General features: G+C 57.1%; 2 protein-coding genes and 1 pseudogene across 6 annotated transcripts; 2 read left to right on the top strand and 1 right to left on the bottom strand.

Annotated features, from left to right (window-relative positions):
* Positions 1-4,772: 4,772 nt before the first annotated feature.
* MPST (mercaptopyruvate sulfurtransferase) lies at positions 4,773-14,260 on the bottom strand. Of its 2 annotated transcripts, none has more exons than XM_036299778.1 (3): positions 14,136-14,260; positions 9,131-9,773; positions 4,773-5,370 (listed from the first exon to the last, which is right to left on the bottom strand). In XM_036299778.1, exons 2-3 carry the CDS (start codon positions 9,738-9,740, stop codon positions 5,072-5,074), a joined length of 909 nt encoding a protein of 302 aa, XP_036155671.1. In that variant the 5' UTR covers positions 9,741-9,773; positions 14,136-14,260; the 3' UTR covers positions 4,773-5,071. The 2 variants fall into 2 exon arrangements, with proteins under 2 accessions (XP_036155671.1, XP_036155670.1); XM_036299777.1 differs by lacking the exon at positions 14,136-14,260 and adding an exon at positions 14,038-14,133.
* LOC118651047 lies at positions 5,865-6,307 on the top strand (annotated as a pseudogene).
* On the top strand, positions 13,533-20,932 carry TST (thiosulfate sulfurtransferase). 4 transcript variants are annotated; one of them, XM_036299776.1, is made up of 3 exons: positions 13,533-13,627; positions 15,156-15,771; positions 20,489-20,932. In XM_036299776.1, the coding sequence occupies exons 2-3, from the start codon at positions 15,177-15,179 to the stop codon at positions 20,785-20,787; spliced, it is 894 nt and encodes a 297-aa protein (XP_036155669.1). In that variant the 5' UTR covers positions 13,533-13,627; positions 15,156-15,176; the 3' UTR covers positions 20,788-20,932. The 4 variants fall into 4 exon arrangements, with proteins under 4 accessions (XP_036155669.1, XP_036155665.1, XP_036155668.1 ...); XM_036299772.1 differs by lacking the exon at positions 13,533-13,627 and adding an exon at positions 14,392-14,504; XM_036299775.1 differs by lacking the exon at positions 13,533-13,627 and adding an exon at positions 14,489-14,517.

Raw genomic sequence — 20,932 nt, 5'->3', positions numbered from 1 at the left:
CCAAGCATTTTTGTGGATGATCTCTTTCCCAGCCCATGGGGCCCCAGAATCCAGGACACACAGGTCTAGCTCCGCAAACGGCCTGCTTGAAACCCCTCTTATAACCGGACAATCGCTGGGTCCGTGCTGCCAGTTAAGCAGAGACAGGGTTGAATCAGATATGAACATTTATCCCAATACTGCTGGCAGCATGGGAGAGCAGCAGGTCACCCACAAACATCTGCTCTGCGGCCCCCCATAAACCAGCTACTGAGATTGGGTAGGACAAGGATTACATGGAGAAGTAGGGATTGCAGGCATGGGGAAATAGGAGGCTGGTGGACTCCATTGTTTGGGAAACAAGGTTGTTCATCCTTCCATGATAATAGGCAGTTTTTGGATGAGAATGGACCACATTCCAAGGCTGACTCCCAGGTCCCGGGGGTGTACAACTCCCAGCCAGGTCAGAATGTCCTTTCTTTAATATTTCCCATAACCATAGCTAGTCCCCAATATTCTATTTTTGCCCCTAACACTCTCACTCAGTCTGCAGAGGAGGGAGGCATCCCCTCCCCCCCCCGCCCCCCACAAGGCAGGGGAGGTAAAGTGCCACAGCACCCAACCCTGCTTCTAGGAAAGCCTAGTCCGCCACCCAGCTGCTCCTGCTGGCCTCGCTCACGTCTCTGCCGTGGGCAGGAGGTGTGTGGTCTAAGTTTCTAAACTAGATCTTCACCACCGTGGCTGAAAGAACTACTTCCAATGGCCCGGCACCTTGTTTTAGAACGTGGGTGCAGTTTGCAGCCCTGGCTGAAACTGAGTCAGAAAAACCTGTGTTGAAAAATAGCGTTTTTGTTTTGAAGTAATTTCAGGCTTAGAGAAAAGTTGCAAAAACATCCTGTTTTCCATCAGACTTATTTATCTCAATAATTTTAGTATTCGTTGATGATTCTTGCTATAAAAATTATGACTATGCAGATTGCCAAATTGTGATTTTTCTATTTCCAACATCCAACATCTGCATTTATTAGGTGGCGTTCTATTCTAAGGGAGATATTTCCTTCTTATTCATTCATTCATTCATTCATTTATATCAGAATGGACTATTGGATTCTGTGGGTTATAATCTGTTACTATTAATATGTCCCTCAGCTGAGGCCAGGAGGAGAACCATGAATAAGACGTTACCCACGAGGGCATTTGGGCCGGCACAGGGGACAGGAGTGGGAGGACAGGACATTCGTCACAGTAACAATTCATTGTTACCGTGCCGGGCTCTGTACTCAGTGCTTTGTGTGAATCTGATTCTAGGAGGCAGGTACTGGATTGTCCCCATGTCACAGATGAGGAAGTCGAGGCACCTGCACAGACCTAGAGCCGGGGAGCAGGAGGGCCCGATGTCTCCAGGGGCTGTGCTTTGAACCCTATCCCCCTTCTGTGTCTTCGCATGGAGCGAGGCGTCACAGTCCAGGAATTCCTCAAGGGGCTGTCAGCCCTGGGCAGAGGGGCCTCTGAGACCCAGAGCCACCGGCTCCCCCTCTCCTGTTCTGTGCGGTGTGTCTCAGACACTCCTCACTGCGCCTGTCACAGTCTGTCAGCCACTCCTCACCAGGCCGATTCCCCAAGGGTCTGCCTTCATCCTCCATTGCCACAGATCCTGGCTCGAGGCCTGTCCTTCAGGGTGGACTGAAATTAAGGGGTGGGACAGGCTGTGTCTGTCAGTGTCTTGGGCAGGATGGGCAGGGGACCCGGACCAAGGCAGTGGGAACAGAGGTGGAAATCCAGAGATGTTAGTGCTGACTGGCTGTGGACAAGGCTGGGGTGGAGGGGTCGGGTAGGGAGGGGGCGAGGGAGGAGGGAGTCTTAGGGAGCTGCCAGGTCTGGGCACAGGTGACCCTGAGTGGTGGCCGTGCACGCAGCCAGGGAACGTGGGCTGAGGAGCAGGCAGTGGACACAGGGATCTGAGTCCAGCCAGAGGCTGCAGGCCCAGACTCCAGTCCCCAGCTCAAGACAGTGGTTAAGCCACTGGGATGGGTGGCATTGTCCAGAGAGGGTGGGCCCACCTAGGAGCAGGTGGAGACTCCGGGGGCGTCAGCGGGGCTGAGCTGAGACAGTTGCAAGGACGCGAGCCCTGGGAAGGCACATGAGTCGGAGCCATTTGGTTCAGGGCGAACAGTCCCCGAAGGCATCACTGTGCATAAAGTGGTGAGACAAAGTCGTGGAGTCCGGCGGCTTCTGGGTACCGTGTTCCGCGCCCTCACAGCCTCATTAACACGTTACAGATTCCAGTGCCTAAAATGATAAAGTGTCAGTTACCCTGAAAACTTCCTCTCCTCCCGATGACCCCCTCGCCAGGAGGTAAGGATGAAGCTCGCGCTGCTTCCATAGCTGGGGGAGCCCAGTAGGAGTGGCCCCTCACATCGTTTTCAGCTTGACCCTCTGTGACATCAGACCCACCCTGTGCCCGGCAGGGCTGAGTGTGCTCCCGTGTTTCAGAGGAGACGACCGAGGCCCCCACCGGAAGGGTCTAGGAGGCAGACTTGGGGCCTTGTGCAGAGTGGATGCCAGTGTGTGTGTGTCGGGGGGCTTCCTCAGGCCGTGACCCCTCAAGGGAACGCTCCAGGGAATGGCCGTATTCCAGCACACCTGGTTAGACGAGGTTGGGAAACTTCCAACGGTCCGACACAGAGCGGGTGCTCAGCAAATATTTGCCCGGTGGACAAAAATTTCATCATTCCTGTTATCTGGTGTTGCAAGTTCCTGCCTGCGGTGCACTGGGTAGCGGGGTGCACTGGGTAGATGGGGTGCACTGGGTAGCAGGGTACACTGGGTAGCGGGGTGCACTGAGTAGACGGGGTGCACTGGGTAGACGGGGTGCACTGGGTAGCGGGGTGCACTGGGTAGACGGGGTGCACTGGGTAGCGGGGTGCACTGGGTAGACGGGGTGCACTGGGTAGCGGGGTGCACTGGGTAGACGGGGTGCACTGGGTAGACGGGGTGCACTGGGTAGATGGGAGGCCGGGCCTCCGCAGTGAGTGGCTCATTATTCCGGTAGTTCAGGCTTGCCAGGGGCAGGGGGAGCTCAGGGCCCCGGCTCCGTCAAGTTAAACCCAAGTTCTGAGAGGCCTGGAAGGCACGGCTCCACCTCCTTTCTCGTACCTCCTGGGCTTTGCTCCTCTGAACCTGTCCACACCTATTGAGGACCTTCCAGGAGGAAAATGCCCTGGCTCAGCCTGGGCACCTTGTGTGTGTGTGTGTGTGTGGGGGGGGGGGGGGGTAGGAAGGACCTAACCAAACTCCCTTGCTTGTATCCCAGATCTCAAGGTGTCTCCCCGTGGAGCTGGGGAGACCCTTGGCCATCATACATGAGCGTGTCACGCGTGTTTCCAAACCCCGAGTTACACTCCGTTCCTCCCTGATCTTGAGATCTGGAAAACCACTGCAGGCAAGGCCCATTGGAGAGGCTCCTACCTGAGAATTTTAACCAGTGAAATTCCTCTCTTGAGCAAGCTGTGTGCCCTTAGGCAAATCACTCAGCCTCTCTGAGCTTGCCTTCTGACTTGTGAAAGAGGTCATTCCCCCTTCTCTCTGGAAATATGACAAGATGGGCCTGTTTTCCTCCCTGGCTGGGAAGCTGTTCCAGGCAGGAACACAGTTCTTGCATTCCTTGCTCTTCCTCTCCCCCAGTGCCAGAGTCTAGGAGGCACTCAACATGCTGAATAAGTAAACGTCTTTTAAAAACTAAGAACTGTTCATGTTTACTCTGTGCCTGGAACCAGTTTTATGGCTCTTTCATTCAATTCCCATGTTGCTCTAAGAAGGTTCTATTACTCCCATTTTAAAGATGAAGAAATCAAGGCTCAGAAATGTGTCCACAGTCGGGCAGTTCTGCATGGGGTAGCGGAGACAGAAGCCAGATCAGAGCCTCACATGTGTTTGCAGACAAACCTTGTCCAAATGTCATAAGAGCGGAGGCTGAGCAGCCTGAGCTGGAAGGATGGGACTCCTTGTCTGAAATCCCTTCTTCTGAAGCACGTATTCCCATCTCACAGAAGCTGAGGCTCAGCGAGGTTGGGACTCCTTGGGAAAGTCACTGCCCATTGGTGTTTTTTTCCCTCCTTCTAGGGTTCCCCCCGATCCTGGCTGACACTGGCCCTTTGCTACTGACGTGCCTCGGGGGCTTGTAGGTGGGGAGGGTGACCCAGGTTCTGGGACTTTCTCAAACCCCTCTGTCCTCCTGGGCACAGAAGACAGACAGAGGGAGGAGGACAGAGTGGCTCCCCTGGGGAAGCTTTGGGGACGAGGTTCACCGTGGGCAGAAAGGATGGACCCCAGGTCTGCCCACCCCCTGGCAGCTCCAGAGACTAGCCTCCAAGTGTGGACCCCCAGAGTCTAAAATTGGATTCTCCTCCAATTTAGTCAAACTCAGCCATTCTCCAGTGCATCCCGAGGGGCCGGGGCGGGCCTCCTGAGCCGGTGCAGCCTCCTGGCCACCTCTGGACCCCTCTCTATCAGGAAATGAGAGGCACTGCTCAGCCTTGGGGCTCTGAGTGAGACCTCAGACATCTCACGGTGGGATTCACCTTAAATAGCGCAGGAGCCAGAAGGGAGGGCCCCAGCATTAGGGGGTGGAGAACGGTTTGTTGGGGGCATTTGGCTACAGGGGTGAAAGGACTCTTGGCCCCAGCACCTCTCAGGGGCAGGGACAGGTTCACAAGACCCTCGGGCTCCATGGAGCTCCCTCTGCTGGGTGTGCTGGCAACCTTGCTCCTTGGGAAACTGAGGCAGCCCCGGAGTTAGAAGCACTTAGCACTTGGCTGTTTTATTTCCTTAAAAGTGAAACAGAAGGGAGGTGGGGCCCAGCTCAGTACCATGTGGGTGGCTCCCCTTCCCCCGTGCCCACCACCACCTCCTCCACCGTCTCTCCTGGGAGCCCACAAGTCAAAAGAACTCCTGGCCTCTGGGATGTCACCCCCTGTGCCGCCTGAGTTGGAAGAAGAAATGCTCTTCTGGTGAAAACAGCTTGAGAACAAGCAGGCTGGGCACAGCTGGTGGCCGGCGTCACCGGAGCTTCCTGTGTCACATCCCGCCCATCTCAGCGGGTCTTCCCCCGGCCCTCGGAGATGACCTCCTCGGGCTGGGCCCGCATGTACCACTCCACCCAGGAGCCGTCGTAGATGGCCACGTCGGGCTTGCCGCAGAGGTAGGCCCCCAATGCCACATGGCAGGCTGTGACGCCGGAGCCACACGTGGCCACCAGAGGCTGGGACAGGTCCACCTTCTTGTCCTGGAACATGCGGCGGATCTCCTCGGGCGTCTTCTCCAGGCCCTCCTTGGTCATGAAGTCTGTGAAGGGGATGTTCACGGTGCCGGGGATGTGGCCAGGCTCGATGCCTGCAGCAGGAGGGAACAGATACAAGGGCGGTGTGAATGGCCCCCACGCAGCCATGGCGCTAACTCCCCAATGGGCATCGCCTCGCGTGGCCCACACAACTGGAGACCCAGGTGCGACTGACGGGCATTCCCATTTCACAGGTGGAGATGCTGAGGCTCAGTGTTGCCCAAGGTCGTGCCTCCAGCAAACTTCTGGCGGGAATCTGAACCCAAGACTCAGAGCCCTCCAGAGCCACACTCGCCAGGTTTCCTGATGACTGACTGTGCGCCCTGGGGCAACTATGTGCCCTGAGGCGATGGAGCTAAACAAGACCTCTGCCTCTAGGACAGGGAGCACCTGCAGCCAAGGAGTTTTGATCCAGCAGAGCAGACAAGCAATAGCTGAATAACTACAAGGATGATGAATGTTGCCAAAAGGCCCTCCTGCGTGGGGCACACCAGGTAAGATGGTAACAGCTCTTTCCTCCCTGGGCGCTTGACGATAAACCGTTATCATGAATGACACAGTAACTATCTGGACCAGGAAGTTCATGACCAACAGGCAACTTCAGCGGAAGCAAGTGGTCATTGATGCCCTTCACCCTGGGGAGGCAACAGCACCCAAGACAGAAATCCGGGGAAAACTAGCCACAATATAATAGACCACACCTGATGTCATCTTTGTGTTTGGATTCAGAACCCACTTGGGTGGTGGCAAGAGCACTGGCTTCAGCATGATTTATGACACCTTGGATGACGCAGAGAAAAACGAACCCAAACACAGACTTGCAAGACACGGCCTCTATGAGAGGAGGAAGACCTCAAGAAAACAGAGAAAGGAAGGCAAGAACAGAATGAAGAAAGTCAGGGGGACTGCCAAGGCCAATGTTGGCGCTGGCAAAAGGAAGGAGTAAAGATTCTTCGGTGACTTTATCTGTGGTGGTTGTGCAGGTTTTTCATGAGAGGATTAATTAAAAAAAAAAAAAAAGATGATAACAGCTGGCATCACTGAACGCTCACTTTGTGCCTAGGACTGTTCTGAGCCCCTCAGCTCCTTTAATCCCCCCCCAAACTCTGTGGGAAAGAAATTACTGCCCTCTCTTTTTGTAGAGGAGGAGACTGAAGCACACAGACTAACTTGCCCAAGTTAGTAGGGGCAGAGGCCCAGAGCTTGTGCACTAACCATCAGGCAGCACTGCCTGGGAGGGTGGTCAGAGAAGCTTCTCTGAGAAGTCCCTGAAGGGTGGTTAGGATTCAGCCAGGTAGAGGAGTCTGGGCTGTGGGGACGGAAGGAATTCCACGGAGAAGCGCTCCTAGGGGACAGGGAATAGCATGGTGCTTAGAGGGGTTAAAGGTCATCATGGCAAAAGCCCAGACAGTGGGGAGGCTGAGGCCCAAGGGGAAACTGAGGCGGGTGGGAACATCTGAGCAGGCCTGGCTGAAGTCTTCGAGCTCTGACATGACGGCCAGAGGGAGATCAGACTCCCATTTCCAAAAGATCATGGTTGTAGCAGGAAGAACAGGGGCAAGGCTAGAGGACCATTACTTTAGGGAGTCATTCCTGCACCCACATCTCCAAAAACTTCCCCAGGGCACCCAACACACGGCTCACTGTCACCACTGGTCATTTTGTTCTCCCCACTCGCTGTGAGGCAGGTATTACTAATATTCCCATTTTCACACCAAGCACCGAGATTTGCAACAAAATAAACCGTAACGGGCACTGGCTCGAATCTCAGCCACTTGGACTCTAGGGTGGCTTCTGCCTCAGTTTACCCCCTGCAGTGCAGTGACACTGCTCCAGGGAGCTGCTGACCCAAGCCACTATCTCTTCTCAGGACCACATGGATAGCCGGCACTGCGGCCCCTAGTGAGGTTGGAGCAGGCCAGGCATCTCCACTAACAGATTCAGAAACTGGGCTCAGTCAGAGACATGACGTAGAGATGAACTCGGACCCAGAGAAGCACAGCAAGCTGCCGACCCCCGTTGGCTCCTGTCAGAGCAGTGCTGTCCTCGCGCCTTGAACCCCACCAAACAAAGTAGGCTTCCCCTCCCTGCGGGATCATGTGGCCAATTCTGGGCGCACTTGGCCAGGGTCTCGGGCCGTGGAACGGGAATGATGGGGACAGGGAAATTCTGCACGGATTTAGCGCTGCGCTGCTCACTGACATTAAAGGTACAGGCTCCTGGCTGGGCTGCTTCCTGACACCTTCAGCACCTATCAGCCGGGGTCACCCTTGACAACAGGCCTGCCAGGTGTACCTCATCTCCCGTTTCACGGACGAGCAAGCATGACTGAGGTGAGTGCGAAGCACCCCGGTAAAGAGCCACAACCGGATAAGCACGTTAACTATATCACTTCCCATGTCCTGCGTGCATCCCTGTCTGCCAACACGGAGCTGCCATGTGACATTTGACCCTGACCCCATCCTTGAAGTTCCGCATTCTGCTACCACTTTACACAGGCAGAAACTACAGGTCAGAGATGAGGTGACTTGCCAGTGCAATCCGGGGCCGGGCTCTGTCACACGGCCAGGTCTGACCCTGGCTCGCTGTCCTACGTTGCTTCACTCCCCGATCCCCACCTCCACTCCCCAGGGGCTGAGCTGAAGGACCCAGCAGTGTCACGATGGCATTCTTTTTAGGCTGAACCTATATGGGCTTGTCAGTGGTTGGATATCAGCAGTTTATATGGTTTGACCTATTGTCAACGCTACTCTGCAGGGCTGTACGTGGCAGGGACCTTCTGAATTTAATACTCTCAGACCTTGACTCTGTGCCAGGTACTGGGTGAGCTCCAGGCTGCACCGGGGACAAGGATGTCCTTGCGCTCGGGCCATCCCAAACTCTACTGGGACAGGGTGAGCCCAAGCTGCTCTGCCTGCCGGCTCAGGGAAGCCCCCCCTCCCCATCCGAGGGCCTGGGGGTGCCATTTAGGAGAGCGCCCCAGAACAAGTGGCAAGTTTCTCACCCCCTCCCTGGCACAGGCACAAGAGAGATGGCTGGGGAGTTACTGGCCGCTCACGGACATTAAATTACAGGCTCCAGGAGTTCACTTCCTGACACCTGCAGCCAGGTCGCCAACTCCGGCTCTATTTCCTCTGCTCTACAGTGACAGCCGACATCTTGAGGGGTCATGAACAAGCTCACACCAAGGGGCCGCTGACTCACCTGCTTTGTGGAGACCCCATCCCTGCTTCATATGGGCTCCCCTGCAGGCTCCTTGCCTGGAGAATGGAGCCCCACCCAGAAGACCCTGATCCAACCCAGGCCAGCAGCCACCAACTATTCAGTTTCTGCCCCAAACTGGGCAGCAACCTCTATTTAGTGGCCCCTCTCCTGCCCTCTGCCAGCTCTGTGTGTGTGTGTGTGGGGGGGGGGGGGGCGCAGGGAGCTCAGCCTCCTCTTCCCCAACTCCATCACCCTCAGAGATGGCCTAGACCTGACTACGCCCCATTTCTTTGGGACTTTTCCCAAACTGAGCCTGCCCACCGCCCCCCCTATTCTGCAGTGACCCCTACATCCATAGAATTGAGGAAGCTGTTTGGGTTCTCACATATATACACCCTGGGTTCCCAACAAACCTGGGGGAGTCCCTGCCCCAAGCATCACTGTCCCCAGTTAAGGAATAAAGTCAGTGGGGCTCCCAGAGTGAGTGACTAGAAACCAAATCTTGGGCCCCCACCCCATGCGGGCCCTTTAAAGGCAAGGGCAGTGCCCAGGGGGCCCCTGATCACTCTCCCCGGGGGCCTGCCCAGCCCCTGCGGTCAGCCCCGTTACCGTCTCGGGGCTCCGGCTCAGTGCCCTGGAAGCGGCCGGCGGCTCGGGCGTCCACCACCTGGAAGCGCCGGGACTCCAGGTTCTCCTTGATGTCCTCGTAGGTCTTGACAAAGGTGGGGTCCAGTGTGGCCCGGAACTCGGCGGACGCGGGGCGGCTCTTGCCCGAGCTCAGCGGGAGGCCCTGGCGCAGCCAGTTGCGGAGCCCGCCGTCCAGCAGAGACACGGTGCGGTGGCCAAACGCGCGGAACATCCACCAGACGCGCGGCGCCGAGTACAGGCCCTGGTCGCTGGCGTCGTAAACCACCACGTGGGTGTCGGCGCCCACGCCCAGGTGGCCCACGTACTCCGCGAAGTGTGCGGCGCTGGGCAGCATGTGGTCGTAGGGCGAGGTGCGGTCGCTGCACTGGTCGATGTCAAAAAAGGCCGCCCCCGGGATGTGCCGCTCCTCGAACTCGCGGCGCGCGTCGCGGCCCAGCTTGGGCAGGTACCAGGAGGCGTCGAGCAGCTGCAGCGGCTGCACCTGCGGGGGCTGCCCGGCGCGCACGGCCCGCAGCGCCTCCGCCACCCACTGCGCCGACACCAGCGCGCGGAAGAGCTGCTGTGAGGCCATGGCGGCGGCGGCTGAGACACTAGGGCTGCGGGCCTGGGAAACACAGAGGAAGTCAGGAGGGAATCTAGGAAGGGCCGGCCCCAGGGCAGGAAACGCCCCGTGCCTCTGAGGCTGGGCCTGGGGCAGGGGCTGGAGCTGGGGCTGGGCCAGGAGGGGAGGTGGAGCCGGCGGAGGGCAGAGTCCAGGGACCTCAGAAAACCGTCTGCGGTGAACCCAGGTGCAGACTCGGGTCACCGCGGCTTTCCTTCCCCTCCCCAGCCAGGATATACTGTATAACCAGCACAGTGACGACCACGACCCCTAGAAAGGGCCAGGAGGGCCCCTCACTGCTGCTTGCTGCGTGGGGTGGGGTGGGGGGTTGGCGGGAGGGCCCATTGGGAGAGGGCCCAGGCAGGGGCAAAAGCCTTAGGCCCTCCCGAAGATGCACCCAGCAAGGAAGGTCCCCGGTGAAACTCATTCATTCAGCATTTACACAAGCAGCCTAATAGGAAGAGTAGTTGGAACCCACGGGTCCGGCTGTGTGGACCATTTCACCCTCACAACACCTTGGAGCAGTGGTTCTCAGCCTTGGCTGCACATTAGAATCACCTGGGAATCTTTTTAAAATCCTGATTTCTGGGCCTCATCCTGCAGAAATTCTGTTTCTTTGTTATGGGGTGGGGCCACAACATGAGTAACAAAGAAACAGAATTTCCGGAGGATGAGGCCCAGAAATCAGGATTTTGAAAAGATTCCCAGGTGATTCTAATGTGCAGCCAAGGTTGAGAAACAACCTGTGGGTCGCGACCCCTTTGGCGGTTGAACGACCCTTTCCCAGGGGTCGCCTAAGACCATCCTGCATATCAGATATTTACATGACGATTCATCACAGGAGCAACATGACAGTGATGAAGTAGCAACGAAAATAATTTTATGGTTGATCACAACATGAGGAACTGTATTTAAAGGGCCAGGAGGTTGAGAACCACTGCCTTAGAACAAGGCAGGTCACCGGTAGGCTCTCTAGATCAGGGGTGGGGAACCTTTTTTTCTGCCAAGACCCATTTGGATATTTATAACATCATTCGAGGGCCATACAAAGTTATCACCTTAAAGATCAGCCTACTATAGTGGCCAAACATTTAAGTAACTCGCCCCTAACGCCTTGGCAGGGCCAGACCGAAATCGGGCCTTATAAGGGCCCGCAGGGCGGTGTTCCCCACCCTGCTCTAGATGATTGGCTGTGAGCGCCCGCAAGAGGCTTGGTATTATTCTCACTGTATCACAGCGGGGGCCACTCAGGTCCGAGAAGGGCACTAACTTGAGAAGCAGTGACCAGGCTGTGCACTGGGCAGTCTGACCCCGGAATCCAGGCCTCACTGACACGTACGGAGCAGGCTCCCCGAGTCCAGCACAGTCAGATTTTGCCCCGTGAGCCTGAGCTTTCTCTCTGGGTCTTCTTGTAGCAGCAACAGCGACTTAGCACCTCCCTCCCTCTCCCCTCCACTTCCCTGGGAGCCAGCAGCGGCCCACTGTCATAGCAGCCCACAGTCTTCCAAAGCCGAGATGCCCCCACTGTGTGCAGCCCCTGTGCACGCAGCCCCTAGCTCACCAGAGGCCTTTGTGCAGCTCAGAGAAAGGCGGCCCTTCTGCAAGGCCTCCAGGTCAAGCCCCTCAGCCATGCACTCCCTGTGCAGGGCGCAAGCTTTACACCCACACCAGGCAGCCCTGCCACCACAGGGAAGAGGACGGGTAGAGAAAAAGAGTTCGCAGGAGGGCGCTTTGGGCCAGGCTACAGCCTAAGCACTGCAGCAGGTCAGGGGCAGCCTCAGGAGGTGAAGCCAGATTTTAACTCCTGCGGCTGGACTTCTTCCCCAGTCGTAGGCCAATGACGCCCAGGCCTAATGAGCATACAGTGTGCTACCATATACCCAGCCCCCCCACCCACAGCCTCGCTGCAGGCTGACTTTTAGGCACCACTTTGCCCACAGGCCCTGAGCTGGATACAAAGAAACTCTTGACTTTGCCAGAGCCTGGAGGTGAAGGCAGGCCATAGGCCTGCTTGAGATGCAGTATAATTAAGGAAAGGCTGAATGAAGTTCAGTGGGAGCACAGAGGGGCCACTGGCTCCGCCTGCAGTTGGAGTAGAAGGGGTGGGAAGGCTTCCTGGAGGAGGGGGAAATCCAAACTGATTTGACCTTTTCAGAGGGCTTTGGTTAAGGGGTCATCCCAGAATCGGGGGTTTACACAGCTAGATGATGTTGAGGTTTGCTTTGGGCCCCTTCTTCTTGAACCACAACAGCCCCTGCCCCCACCATTCTTGGGGCTCTTTGCTTCAAGGACACATTTAGAAAGAAAAGAACCATGGGTTGGGAGTCAGATCCCCCACTCTCACCTGAAAGCCAGTGTAAAGTTCACTCTGCAGCTTAACAGGTTATTCAGGGGTGGGCAAACTTTTTGACTCGAGGGCCACAATGGGTTCTTAAACTGGACCGGAGGGCCGGAACAAAAGCATGGATGGAGTGTTTGTGTGAACTAATAAATTCAAAGTACACATCATTACATAAAAGGGTACGGTCTTTTTTTTTTTTTTTTTAGTTTTATTCATTTCAAAGGGGCCGGATCCGGCCTGCGGGCCGTAGTTTGCCCATGGCTGGATGTGAAGGTGGGCTTGTTAGGCTCCCTGGCCTGTTGCCATGTCCTATAAGGGCTTTCCAAACCTCACCTCTTTTAGCAAAGAATAAATAATGAACGTAGAAGGCAGTGTCAATGCACTGTATATGGCTGGCATTAATAATTATTCAAAACAGCTTAATAAAAATACCATTTCTTTTTTCAAAGTTACTCTCATAGGTGGCCTTTTTAAGAATATATATTTTTATTAATTTCAGAGAGGAAGGGAGAGGAGAGAGAGATGGAAACATCAATGATGACAGAGAATCACTGATTAACTGCCTTCTGCATGCCTCCGACTGGGGATTGAGCCCGAAACCTGAAAATGTGCCCTGACGGGGAATCGAATCCTGACGTCCTGGTTCATAGGGCGATGCTCAACCACGGAGCCGTGCAGGCTGGGCTCATAGGTGGCCTTTGAACAGACAGCCACAAATCTAGAATCAGAATTTCAGGATTGGGTGGGACTTCAGGCCCGCCCCACCCTGCTTGCTGGCTTGGCAGTTCTTAAAAAACAAACTGGGAGGTAGGTCTGGGAGAGCAGGCTGCCTGTGTCACTGAAGGGCGGGATCAGGTTCCTTCGAGCTTGTAGTTGGGGGTGCTCTGGGAGTGCAGGGCTCCAGGACGTACAGTTCAGCCCCAGGCCCATCGCAGGAGCATAAACAACCGCACTAGGGGGAGTGTGAGCCCCAGGCCGCCATTGGGTGGGCCCTGGAAGAGCAGGGCTCCCATCAGACTGGCATTCAAGGACTTCTCCAGCCTTGTCCTTCCTGGGACCCCAACTCAAAGCACAAAGTTCAGAGGATCCACTGGGCAAATGCTCATGAAAGTACGGCTTTTGCAACTTCCTGAGAGAGTATAGTTATTTCAGAATAAAACCAACTTTTTAAATGGGATGAGAAAAGCATTCCAGGTATATGTAACCGCATATGCAAAAGCTGAGTAGGGCAGCGAGGCCCCACCAGTGTTAGGTTTTCAGAAATTATGCCAACTGGTTGTTAAAAATTAAAGTATATAAGCTTACAATTAAATGGAAAAACGAAGGCAATTACTGGTACATTTGAAAGTATAAGGCCTGGGGATTGGCCAGGTAAGCAAAGGCAGCCGGTGCCACGTGGGCTCCGGATCTGACACAGCCTGGCCTCAACGCTGTGCCCCGGGGCAGCCAGCCCAGCTTCTCTCCGGGCTCTTTAAATAAGTTCTGGCCTTCGCAGCAGGGCTGTTGTGGGAACTAAGTAAGTAACCCCTCCCCCCCCTCCCCAAAGTTCCTCACTACACGGGCCCTGATGGAAGTTACTTTCATTTCACGCCCTCAAGTTCCTGGCTAGTTTCTCCTCCTGCCGCCTCCGGGTCGGTTGGCCTCTCCCTAGCTTATCTGTCAGGCTTTATTAGTCCCTCCTCCCTCCCTCCGGTCGCTTCGTGGCACCAGGTGTCCCCCGCCCCCAGGGCCACTCACTCCGTCCCCACCCTGCAGGGCGCCCCAAGCTGCTGCGGACAGCCAACCATTATTAGGGCAAACCCACGAGCGCGCCTTCCCTCCCAGACTGCAGCCCCTCCTCCGCTCAGGCCCCGCAGGGACCCCCGCCGGGTGCACCCCAAAGATCGGCCTCCCCCTAGAAATCAGACGCGACATCGCAGAAGTTACCCGGGTTTCGGGCTCTTGGGTTCCCGGCTCGGCCATAGCCCCCGCCGCAGGGTGCCCCCTCCCCGCGCCCGCAGCTGTCCCCTCCTCCCGACACCAACCTGCAGCCAGCCAGAGGGAGGAGACTGGGCACTGCCCACCGCCCTGGCCACTCGGAGCCGCCTATGCCCGCGCCTTCCATCGCCTGGGCCCGGGGGACGCCCGCGCCGCCGAGTCTCACCCCGCGTCACCCCGATGCCACCCGGCGTGCCCAGCGGGTTTCGGGGGGATCTGAGAGCCGCTGCGCGCGGGGTGGCGGGCAGGGCGGGCGCCGCTGGGCGGCAGGCCTCGCGGGGCCGGAGCGAGTGGCGCGCGTCCCCCCCGTGCGCGGCGGCGCGATGGCGCAGGCCGGCTGGGAGGTGCCGGCCCGGGGTTTGAGCCGCGAACTTCTCCCCGGGCTGGGGCGGGAGCCAGGGCGGCGGCGAGGGCGCGTAAGTGCGGCGGGTGAGGGCGGCGACCTGCGCTCGGGCCGCTCGGGATCGAGCCGCCGGTTAGGTCCTCGTGGCGGGGGCGGGCGCGATGCCCCCGGAACCCCTAACCCAACGGGGCAGAGGGCACCGGACCGGGGCTGGACTCGGGCATCCTGGGGGCGGGCTAGCCCCGGCTGCCCAGAAACCGCAGGAAGGGTTTTGAGACCCGAGGCGCGGCGGGTTAGGGGGGCGGGGAGAGTGCGGGGCTCCGGCGAACCCTCCCCCACGAGCGCACGCCCCTGCCCTCACTGGAAAGGGGGCTCTCAGCCCACGATGCCATCTTCCCCCATCCTGGGCATCTTCTCACCCTTCTTCTCGGCAGCGTCCTGAGGGCAAGTATTGTAGCTTCTAGGGCCAGCTCCCCCCACCCCACCCCCGCAACCCCCAGCCCTCCGAAGCTCTTGCCCTACCCCCTTTCGTAAAGGGGACCCCGGGGCGGGGAGGCTCTCCTTGGGGAATCTGCCGACCGGTCCCACTGCACGCCCCAGCCCCCGGGTGGCTGTAAACACCCCACCCTGGAGGGTTCGGAGGGGAAAAAGCTCCTCCCAGGCCCCACCGCGCTGAACACAGGGTCCTCACGCCCGTCTCTTTCCCGGTTCCCACCCGCGCCAGGTGAAGCGCAGAGCGGAAACCATGGTTCAGCAGGTGCTCTACCGGGCGCTGGTCTCCACCAGGTGGCTGGCAGAGTCCATCCGGGCTGGAAAGCTGGGGCCTAGCCTGAGGGTGCTGGACGGGTCCTGGTACTCGCCTGGCACCCGGGACGCCCGCAAGGAGTACCTGGAGTGCCATGTGCCCGGCGCCTCCTTCTTTGACATAGAGGAGTGCAAGGACAAGTCGTCACCCTACGAGATGATGCTGCCCAGCGAGGCGGGCTTCGCCGACTACGTGGGCCACCTGGGCATCAGCAATGACACACACGTGGTGGTCTACGACGGTGACCACCTGGGCAGCTACTATGCGCCTCGGGTTTGGTGGATGTTCCGTGTGTTTGGCCACCGCACGGTGTCGGTGCTCAATGGTGGCTTCCGGAACTGGCTGAAGGAGGGCCACCCGGTGACATCCGAGCCCTCCCGCCCAGAGCCCGCAGTCTTCAAAGCCACACTTGACCGCTCCCTGCTCAAGACCTACGAGCAGGTGCTGGAGAACCTTGAATCTAAGAGGTTCCAGCTGGTGGATTCACGGGCCCAAGGGCGGTACCTGGGCACCGAGCCAGAGCCAGATGCCGTAGGTAGGTGTCCCAGTGGGTGGGATGGTCCCTGGAGAACAGTGCCGGATGGAAGGGTGGGGAATAAGGATGTCTGGGACCCTCTGCAGGTTTCGCCCTCGGGACCTCCTGTGTAGGCCTCAGTTTTTCCATCTGTAAAATGAGAGGACGGAGCCAAACCTAAAGGCTTTTTCCGCTCCGATGCATGAGGACCTCCAGAGGTGGTCCCATAGTCCTGTGCTGACAGGCACCTAGCATCTGCATAGGGTGGCATCAGCAGAGGTGACAGGTGACATATCCACCCACGTCCGCACCAGGCACTAGCTCCCCACATGCCCGAAGGCGTGTCCGTGAGCCAACACATGAATCACTGTACAGAGGCCTCACAAGGACACCTAGGTCTCAGGGCCTCTCTGTTCCTCAGAAACCCTTGTAGACATCAGCAATGTCCTTCCCCCGCACTACCCCCTCCAGCTCTCCCAGGCCCCCTGACCTTTCCAGACAGCTGCAGCCTGTCCGCAGAGCTACAGCAGCATCTGCATTTCACGCTGAGCACTCGACATCGCATTATCTCATCCCACAAGGCGTCATGTCCCCATCTGAGAGGGGAGAAAACGGAGATGCCAGGATATGAAGTTACTCGCTCAGTTACGTGGCAGAGTCAAGATCTGAATCCAGTGCTGCCTCACTTCAAACCAGCCATCAAAACCAGCATGCATGGCTGTTTTGCCCACCCCCACCTTGCAGGGTCAGGAGGGCGCCCCCTCCCTAGGCATCAGCAGGGAGATGGCACATGCGTGCTCCCTCTGCTGTGGGAGGTTCTATACTGCAGGGGGTGAGGGGAGTCTCAGGAGAGGAAATGCAGAGTTCTAGATCCCCCTAACAGACCTCAGAGGTCTTGCCATCACCCCCGCTGGCGTCCTGGACCTCAGTGGTCTTGGGCCTCTCATGGCCCAGGTGGCCTGAGCCTTCAGGGTGGCTGGCAGCTCCTGGGGCAGTGGCTCTGCCCTTGGTCAGGGTGCCTCTGCAAAATCTAACTCCTGCGCAACATGTTGCCCAACTTGTTGAAAAGTGTCTCTTCCTTTCTGTGCCTGGAGGGAGAGAACTGGAAAGCTGTTTCCAACACTCTCTGAGCTGGAGGGCCTGAAAGGTCACATCAGGCAGAAGGGAGACTGAGGTACCCGGAGGGAGGGGAGGGGTCAAGGCCACAAGGCTGGTTAGTGGATGAGCCAGGAGAACGCAGTGTTCCGCGTCCCTATCGTGGGTTTTTTCCAGACCTGTGTTTTCCTTGCCCAGCTTGCTCTCTGAAGGTCCGGAGTTGAAGATTCAAGTTCATTTGGCACCTTCTAGAAACTCCTGGCACAGAGAGCTTCTGCAGCCCCCTCATGGCTTTGGTTCAAGATGCCTTCTCTCCTTTGGACTTAAGCTGCCCCAGGGGTGGGTTGGGGGTGGGGTAGCTTGTGGAGTTGTTCCCCAGCTGCTTCCCAGCTTGCCCCGAAGCACTGTGAGAATAAGCGAAGGGAGAGTTTAGAGATGCCAGACCCAGTGTCCTCACTCCCATTTTAGAGAGGAGGAGACTGAGGCACAGAGAGCGGAAACCGCCTGCTGCATGTGACGCCTCTTGGAAGTCTGGACTTTTCAAGCCCTGCCCCCTGCCCTGTGGCCCTACTCCCACCTCCTAGAGTTCCCAACTGGACCCTGGGGAGCGTGGGTCTTAGTTGAGGTCAGGAATGTGGAGGAGCCTCAATCTAATCGCGCAGCTTCTCTGGGTTCCTTTATTATAAAACAAGAAGAGTAATGCCAGCCCTGCCCACCTGGGGGTGTATTCGTTGGAAAGCAGCAGTGGCTGGGAGGGTGTTTTGAGAAGGGTGAGGAACTGCAGGCCAAGGCCGTTTAGAGAGGCATGGAGGATGTTGGCCTTCCTCCCGGACAAGGCATTTTGGGGACACAAAGGCACATGAGGCTCTGCTGAATTCGTGGTCGCCAACTTGGGGTGGGTCAGGGAGGCAGCACGTGGGCTCGGCAGTCCGGATGTAACACCCAGGGGGATGTGGGTGGTGGGCCCTGGGCACCCCTGGAAGGCGTGTCCCCAGGCCTCAGAAACCCGACAGCCACCTCTTGCAAAACCTAGGCAAGCAACGCGCCCTCTGGCCTAGGTTTTGTGCCCCAATACCTTTGGTTCTGTTTGTAAGGGGAGAAAAGTGAGAGGCAGACACCCAAGTTCCTGTGGGGTGTGGCCCTTGCATGTGGCCCTGAGCCAGTCCCTTCGCCTTTGAACCCTAATGAAAGGGACACTGCTCACCTTATAGGGGGAGGGGGAATCAGGTGGGAACTGAGCCAGCTCTGTCTTTATAAACCCATTCTCTTTCCTTCCCCTCCTCCCGGGGTGGGGTAAGGCTGAAGAGGGAGGATATTGACCTAGTGAGCACTGTATTTGCAGAGCCTGCACAGGGAGGCGGGTGGGGGGTGGAATTGGTCCCACTTTGCAGGTGGGAGCAGAGACCTCCCTAAGGAGGCGGAATGACCCCAGTCTGCAGGCATCGCAGTGGGGCTGTTTCCCGGACCACTGCGTGTCAGCAAACACAGACGGGAGGGGAGGCAAAGCCCAGCTCTGCGCTGTGGCTACAGGATCCTGTGGTCCCTCTGCCCCCCCCCCTCTCTCTTTCTCCCTTGAAAGTCTAGGGCAGGGGGGGTGGGGGGCGGGCGGGCAGGCCAGGGGGTGCTAAGATGCCTCCCAGTGGCCTGGGTTGGAGGCTCCCCACTGGCGCTCCTTGCACTGAATTCCTTAGTGCCTTTAGGAAGAAAGCAAGAAAGAGGCAAACAGGTTTTCCTTGCCTTGAAAACCCACACCTACCAGTAGCCTCGCCAGCTTGACTGGCATCTTCTTGGCCAAAGCTGGAACACGAGGTCCCAGACCTCTGAGCAGTTGAGGATAAGGAGGGGCCATCTCATCCATTCCCCCACCTCAGCCCCCTCTTCCAGGAAGGCTCAGGTGGTCAAAGAACACGGACCTGATTTCACACACCTGTGCTGTGTGTCCTGGGGTAAGTTCCCTCACCTCTCTGAGCCTGGGCTCCCCATTAGGGCCAAGAGGATAAGGTTCTTGAGGTAGCCCCTTGTTTGGGGGCTTGAGGCCAGAGGTTGTGAGCATGGAGGTTGGGAAAGCCAAGCCTGCAGCTGGAGTTGGACCTGGATGAGAGCAGCAGGAGCTTCTGGGCCATCACAGTTCACTGTTCTCCAAGGGGCTCTGGGCTGTGTTCACTCCTCCCCCCTCTGCACGCACGTATGCACGCGTGGGCAGGGCAGGACAGGCCATTCCTGCTCATTTAAGTTCCTCAGACACACCCCGAGCCCCTGCTGGCAGAGATGAAAAGGGCCCCCCCCCCCCTCCTCTGACTTCTTCACTCCCAAGGGGTGCCTCTTATGTAATCGGAGGAAAACAATGAAGCTGTTTCAGAGGGAAAATCAGCATTCAGAGCTCAGCAGATGCTTGTGCTTTCAAATGCACTAAATCCAGCCCACTGCGTGGATGCTGGACATTTTAAAGTTGGTTTCTTGGCAAAGAGCACCCTCCCAGCCAACAGATGAAATATTTCTCATAGGTAGGGTCAGCACCACCCAATCTCAGATTAAAGTTGCCAGACAAATAGATGAAATATTTTTTTTTAAAAGGTGAAATCCGCACAGGAAGAATTGCTCTAATTTTATAAGTTGGGCCTCTATTTAATCAAAGGAACTCTTGAGTTGTGCCAGCAAATTTCGGAATCCTCTTTGTCTTTGGGTGAGAGGAATGGGACGCTGCTGGCATGAGCACACCTACTGTGTGCCCGGGGACATTAGGGTGGGTGGTGAAGTGGTGGGAGCGACAGCATCTGAGCGTGGGTGGCAGCCTCAGCAGTCAGTGCTGCTGTCCTTACAACAGCCCTGACACACCTGACTCCACTCATTCCCATTTACCCATGGGCAAACTGAGGCTCAGAGAAGTGAGGTCACTTGCTTAAGGTCACCTTGCTGGTGTCAGAGCTGGGATTTGAACTTGTTGAAAACCAGGTCATATGCTCCTTCCACAGCCGTGTGCTTAACAGGAAAACCCGGTGACTTCGATCCTGGGTCTGCCTTTACCTCTCTGTGTGCCCTGAGGAAGCCGTTTTATTAGCCAACCTCAGTACAATCACCTGTAAAATGGAGTCATGTGAAGATGAATGAATTCTGAGGGTGTCTGTTCAACATCTGTCGTCCTTGCTAGTCCATACTCCCAGAGAGCGGAGCTGAGTCCCTTTCACCTCTGTGTTCTCAGCAGTTGACACAGCACACAGCACTCACATTATTTCATTTGCTCTTCTCAACAACCCTATGAGACGGGGCTGAGCCCATTTTACAGATGAGAAAACTGAGGTTCAGAAAAGTGATACGACTTACCCAAAGTAAAGGTTAACAAGTGGCAGGGCTGAGACTCATTCCCTGTCCTCTCAGGCCGGTCTGATTTTGGAAATTCCTACCTCAAGGCAGCTTTTCGGAGAAAGGGCACTTTGCCTTAAGTCAGGAGCATTGGGTGTAGGTAGGGCCTACATTCAATGCTCAGAGAAGAATCTAGGTGAGCTCAGAGAAGGGCAAAGACTTTGTTTATTTGCGAAACACCCTATCCTTATAGCCTCAATGATTTTGGCCTCCAGGCCCCACTTGCCCCCACCCCCACGCCTTCCTAACCCTGCCCTGCCCTTTGTCCTCTGCCCCTGCCCAGGACTGGGTTCGGGCCACATCCGAGGTTCGGCCAACATGCCGTTCATGGACTTCCTGACGGAGGATGGCTTCGAGAAGAGCCCAGAGATGCTCCGAGCCATGTTCGAAGCCAAGCAGGTGGACCTCGCCAAGCCCCTCATCGCCACCTGCCGCAAGGGTGTCACCGCCTGCCACATCGCCCTGGCCGCCTACCTCTGCGGCAAGCCCGACGTGGCCATCTACGACGGCTCCTGGTTCGAGTGGTTCCACCGGGCCCCACCCGAGACCCGCGTGTCCCAGGCGAAGGACGGGAAGGCCTGAGCAGGGAGCTTCTCCGCTCGCCCAGAGCTCAGTTGGTTGGTGACTGGCATGACCTGCAGCTGGTTCATAGCTCCCGCCTGGGAGATCTTAGAGTCCCGGGTAAAGCTCCCCCACCCTCCCACCCCCCGCCCCCCACAACACTGGA

The sequence above is a fragment of the Myotis myotis genome, unplaced genomic scaffold (assembly GCF_014108235.1).
Source record: "Myotis myotis isolate mMyoMyo1 unplaced genomic scaffold, mMyoMyo1.p scaffold_m19_p_3, whole genome shotgun sequence".
Classification (NCBI taxonomy): domain Eukaryota; kingdom Metazoa; phylum Chordata; class Mammalia; order Chiroptera; family Vespertilionidae; genus Myotis; species Myotis myotis.
Note: the sequence above shows the minus strand (reverse complement) of the source record. Positions and strands in the feature narration are given on the sequence as shown.

Excerpts from the sequence above, each read along its gene's own strand:
- MPST (XM_036299777.1), bottom strand. The coding sequence starts at position 14,073 with ATGGCCGAGCCGGGAACCCAAGAGCCCGAAACCCGG. Across the intron at positions 9,774-14,037 it reads CCCAAGAGCCCGAAACCCGG|GCCCGCAGCCCTAGTGTCTC; the intron begins GTAACTTCTGCG and ends TGTGTTTCCCAG. Across the intron at positions 5,371-9,130 it reads TGAGCCGGAGCCCCGAGACG|GCATCGAGCCTGGCCACATC; the intron begins GTAACGGGGCTG and ends CTCCTGCTGCAG.
- TST (XM_036299772.1), top strand. The coding sequence starts at position 14,412 with ATGGCGCAGGCCGGCTGGGAGGTGCCGGCCCGGGGTTTGAGCCGCGAA. Across the intron at positions 14,505-15,155 it reads CAGGGCGGCGGCGAGGGCGC|GTGAAGCGCAGAGCGGAAAC; the intron begins GTAAGTGCGGCG and ends CACCCGCGCCAG. Across the intron at positions 15,772-20,488 it reads GCCAGAGCCAGATGCCGTAG|GACTGGGTTCGGGCCACATC; the intron begins GTAGGTGTCCCA and ends GCCCCTGCCCAG.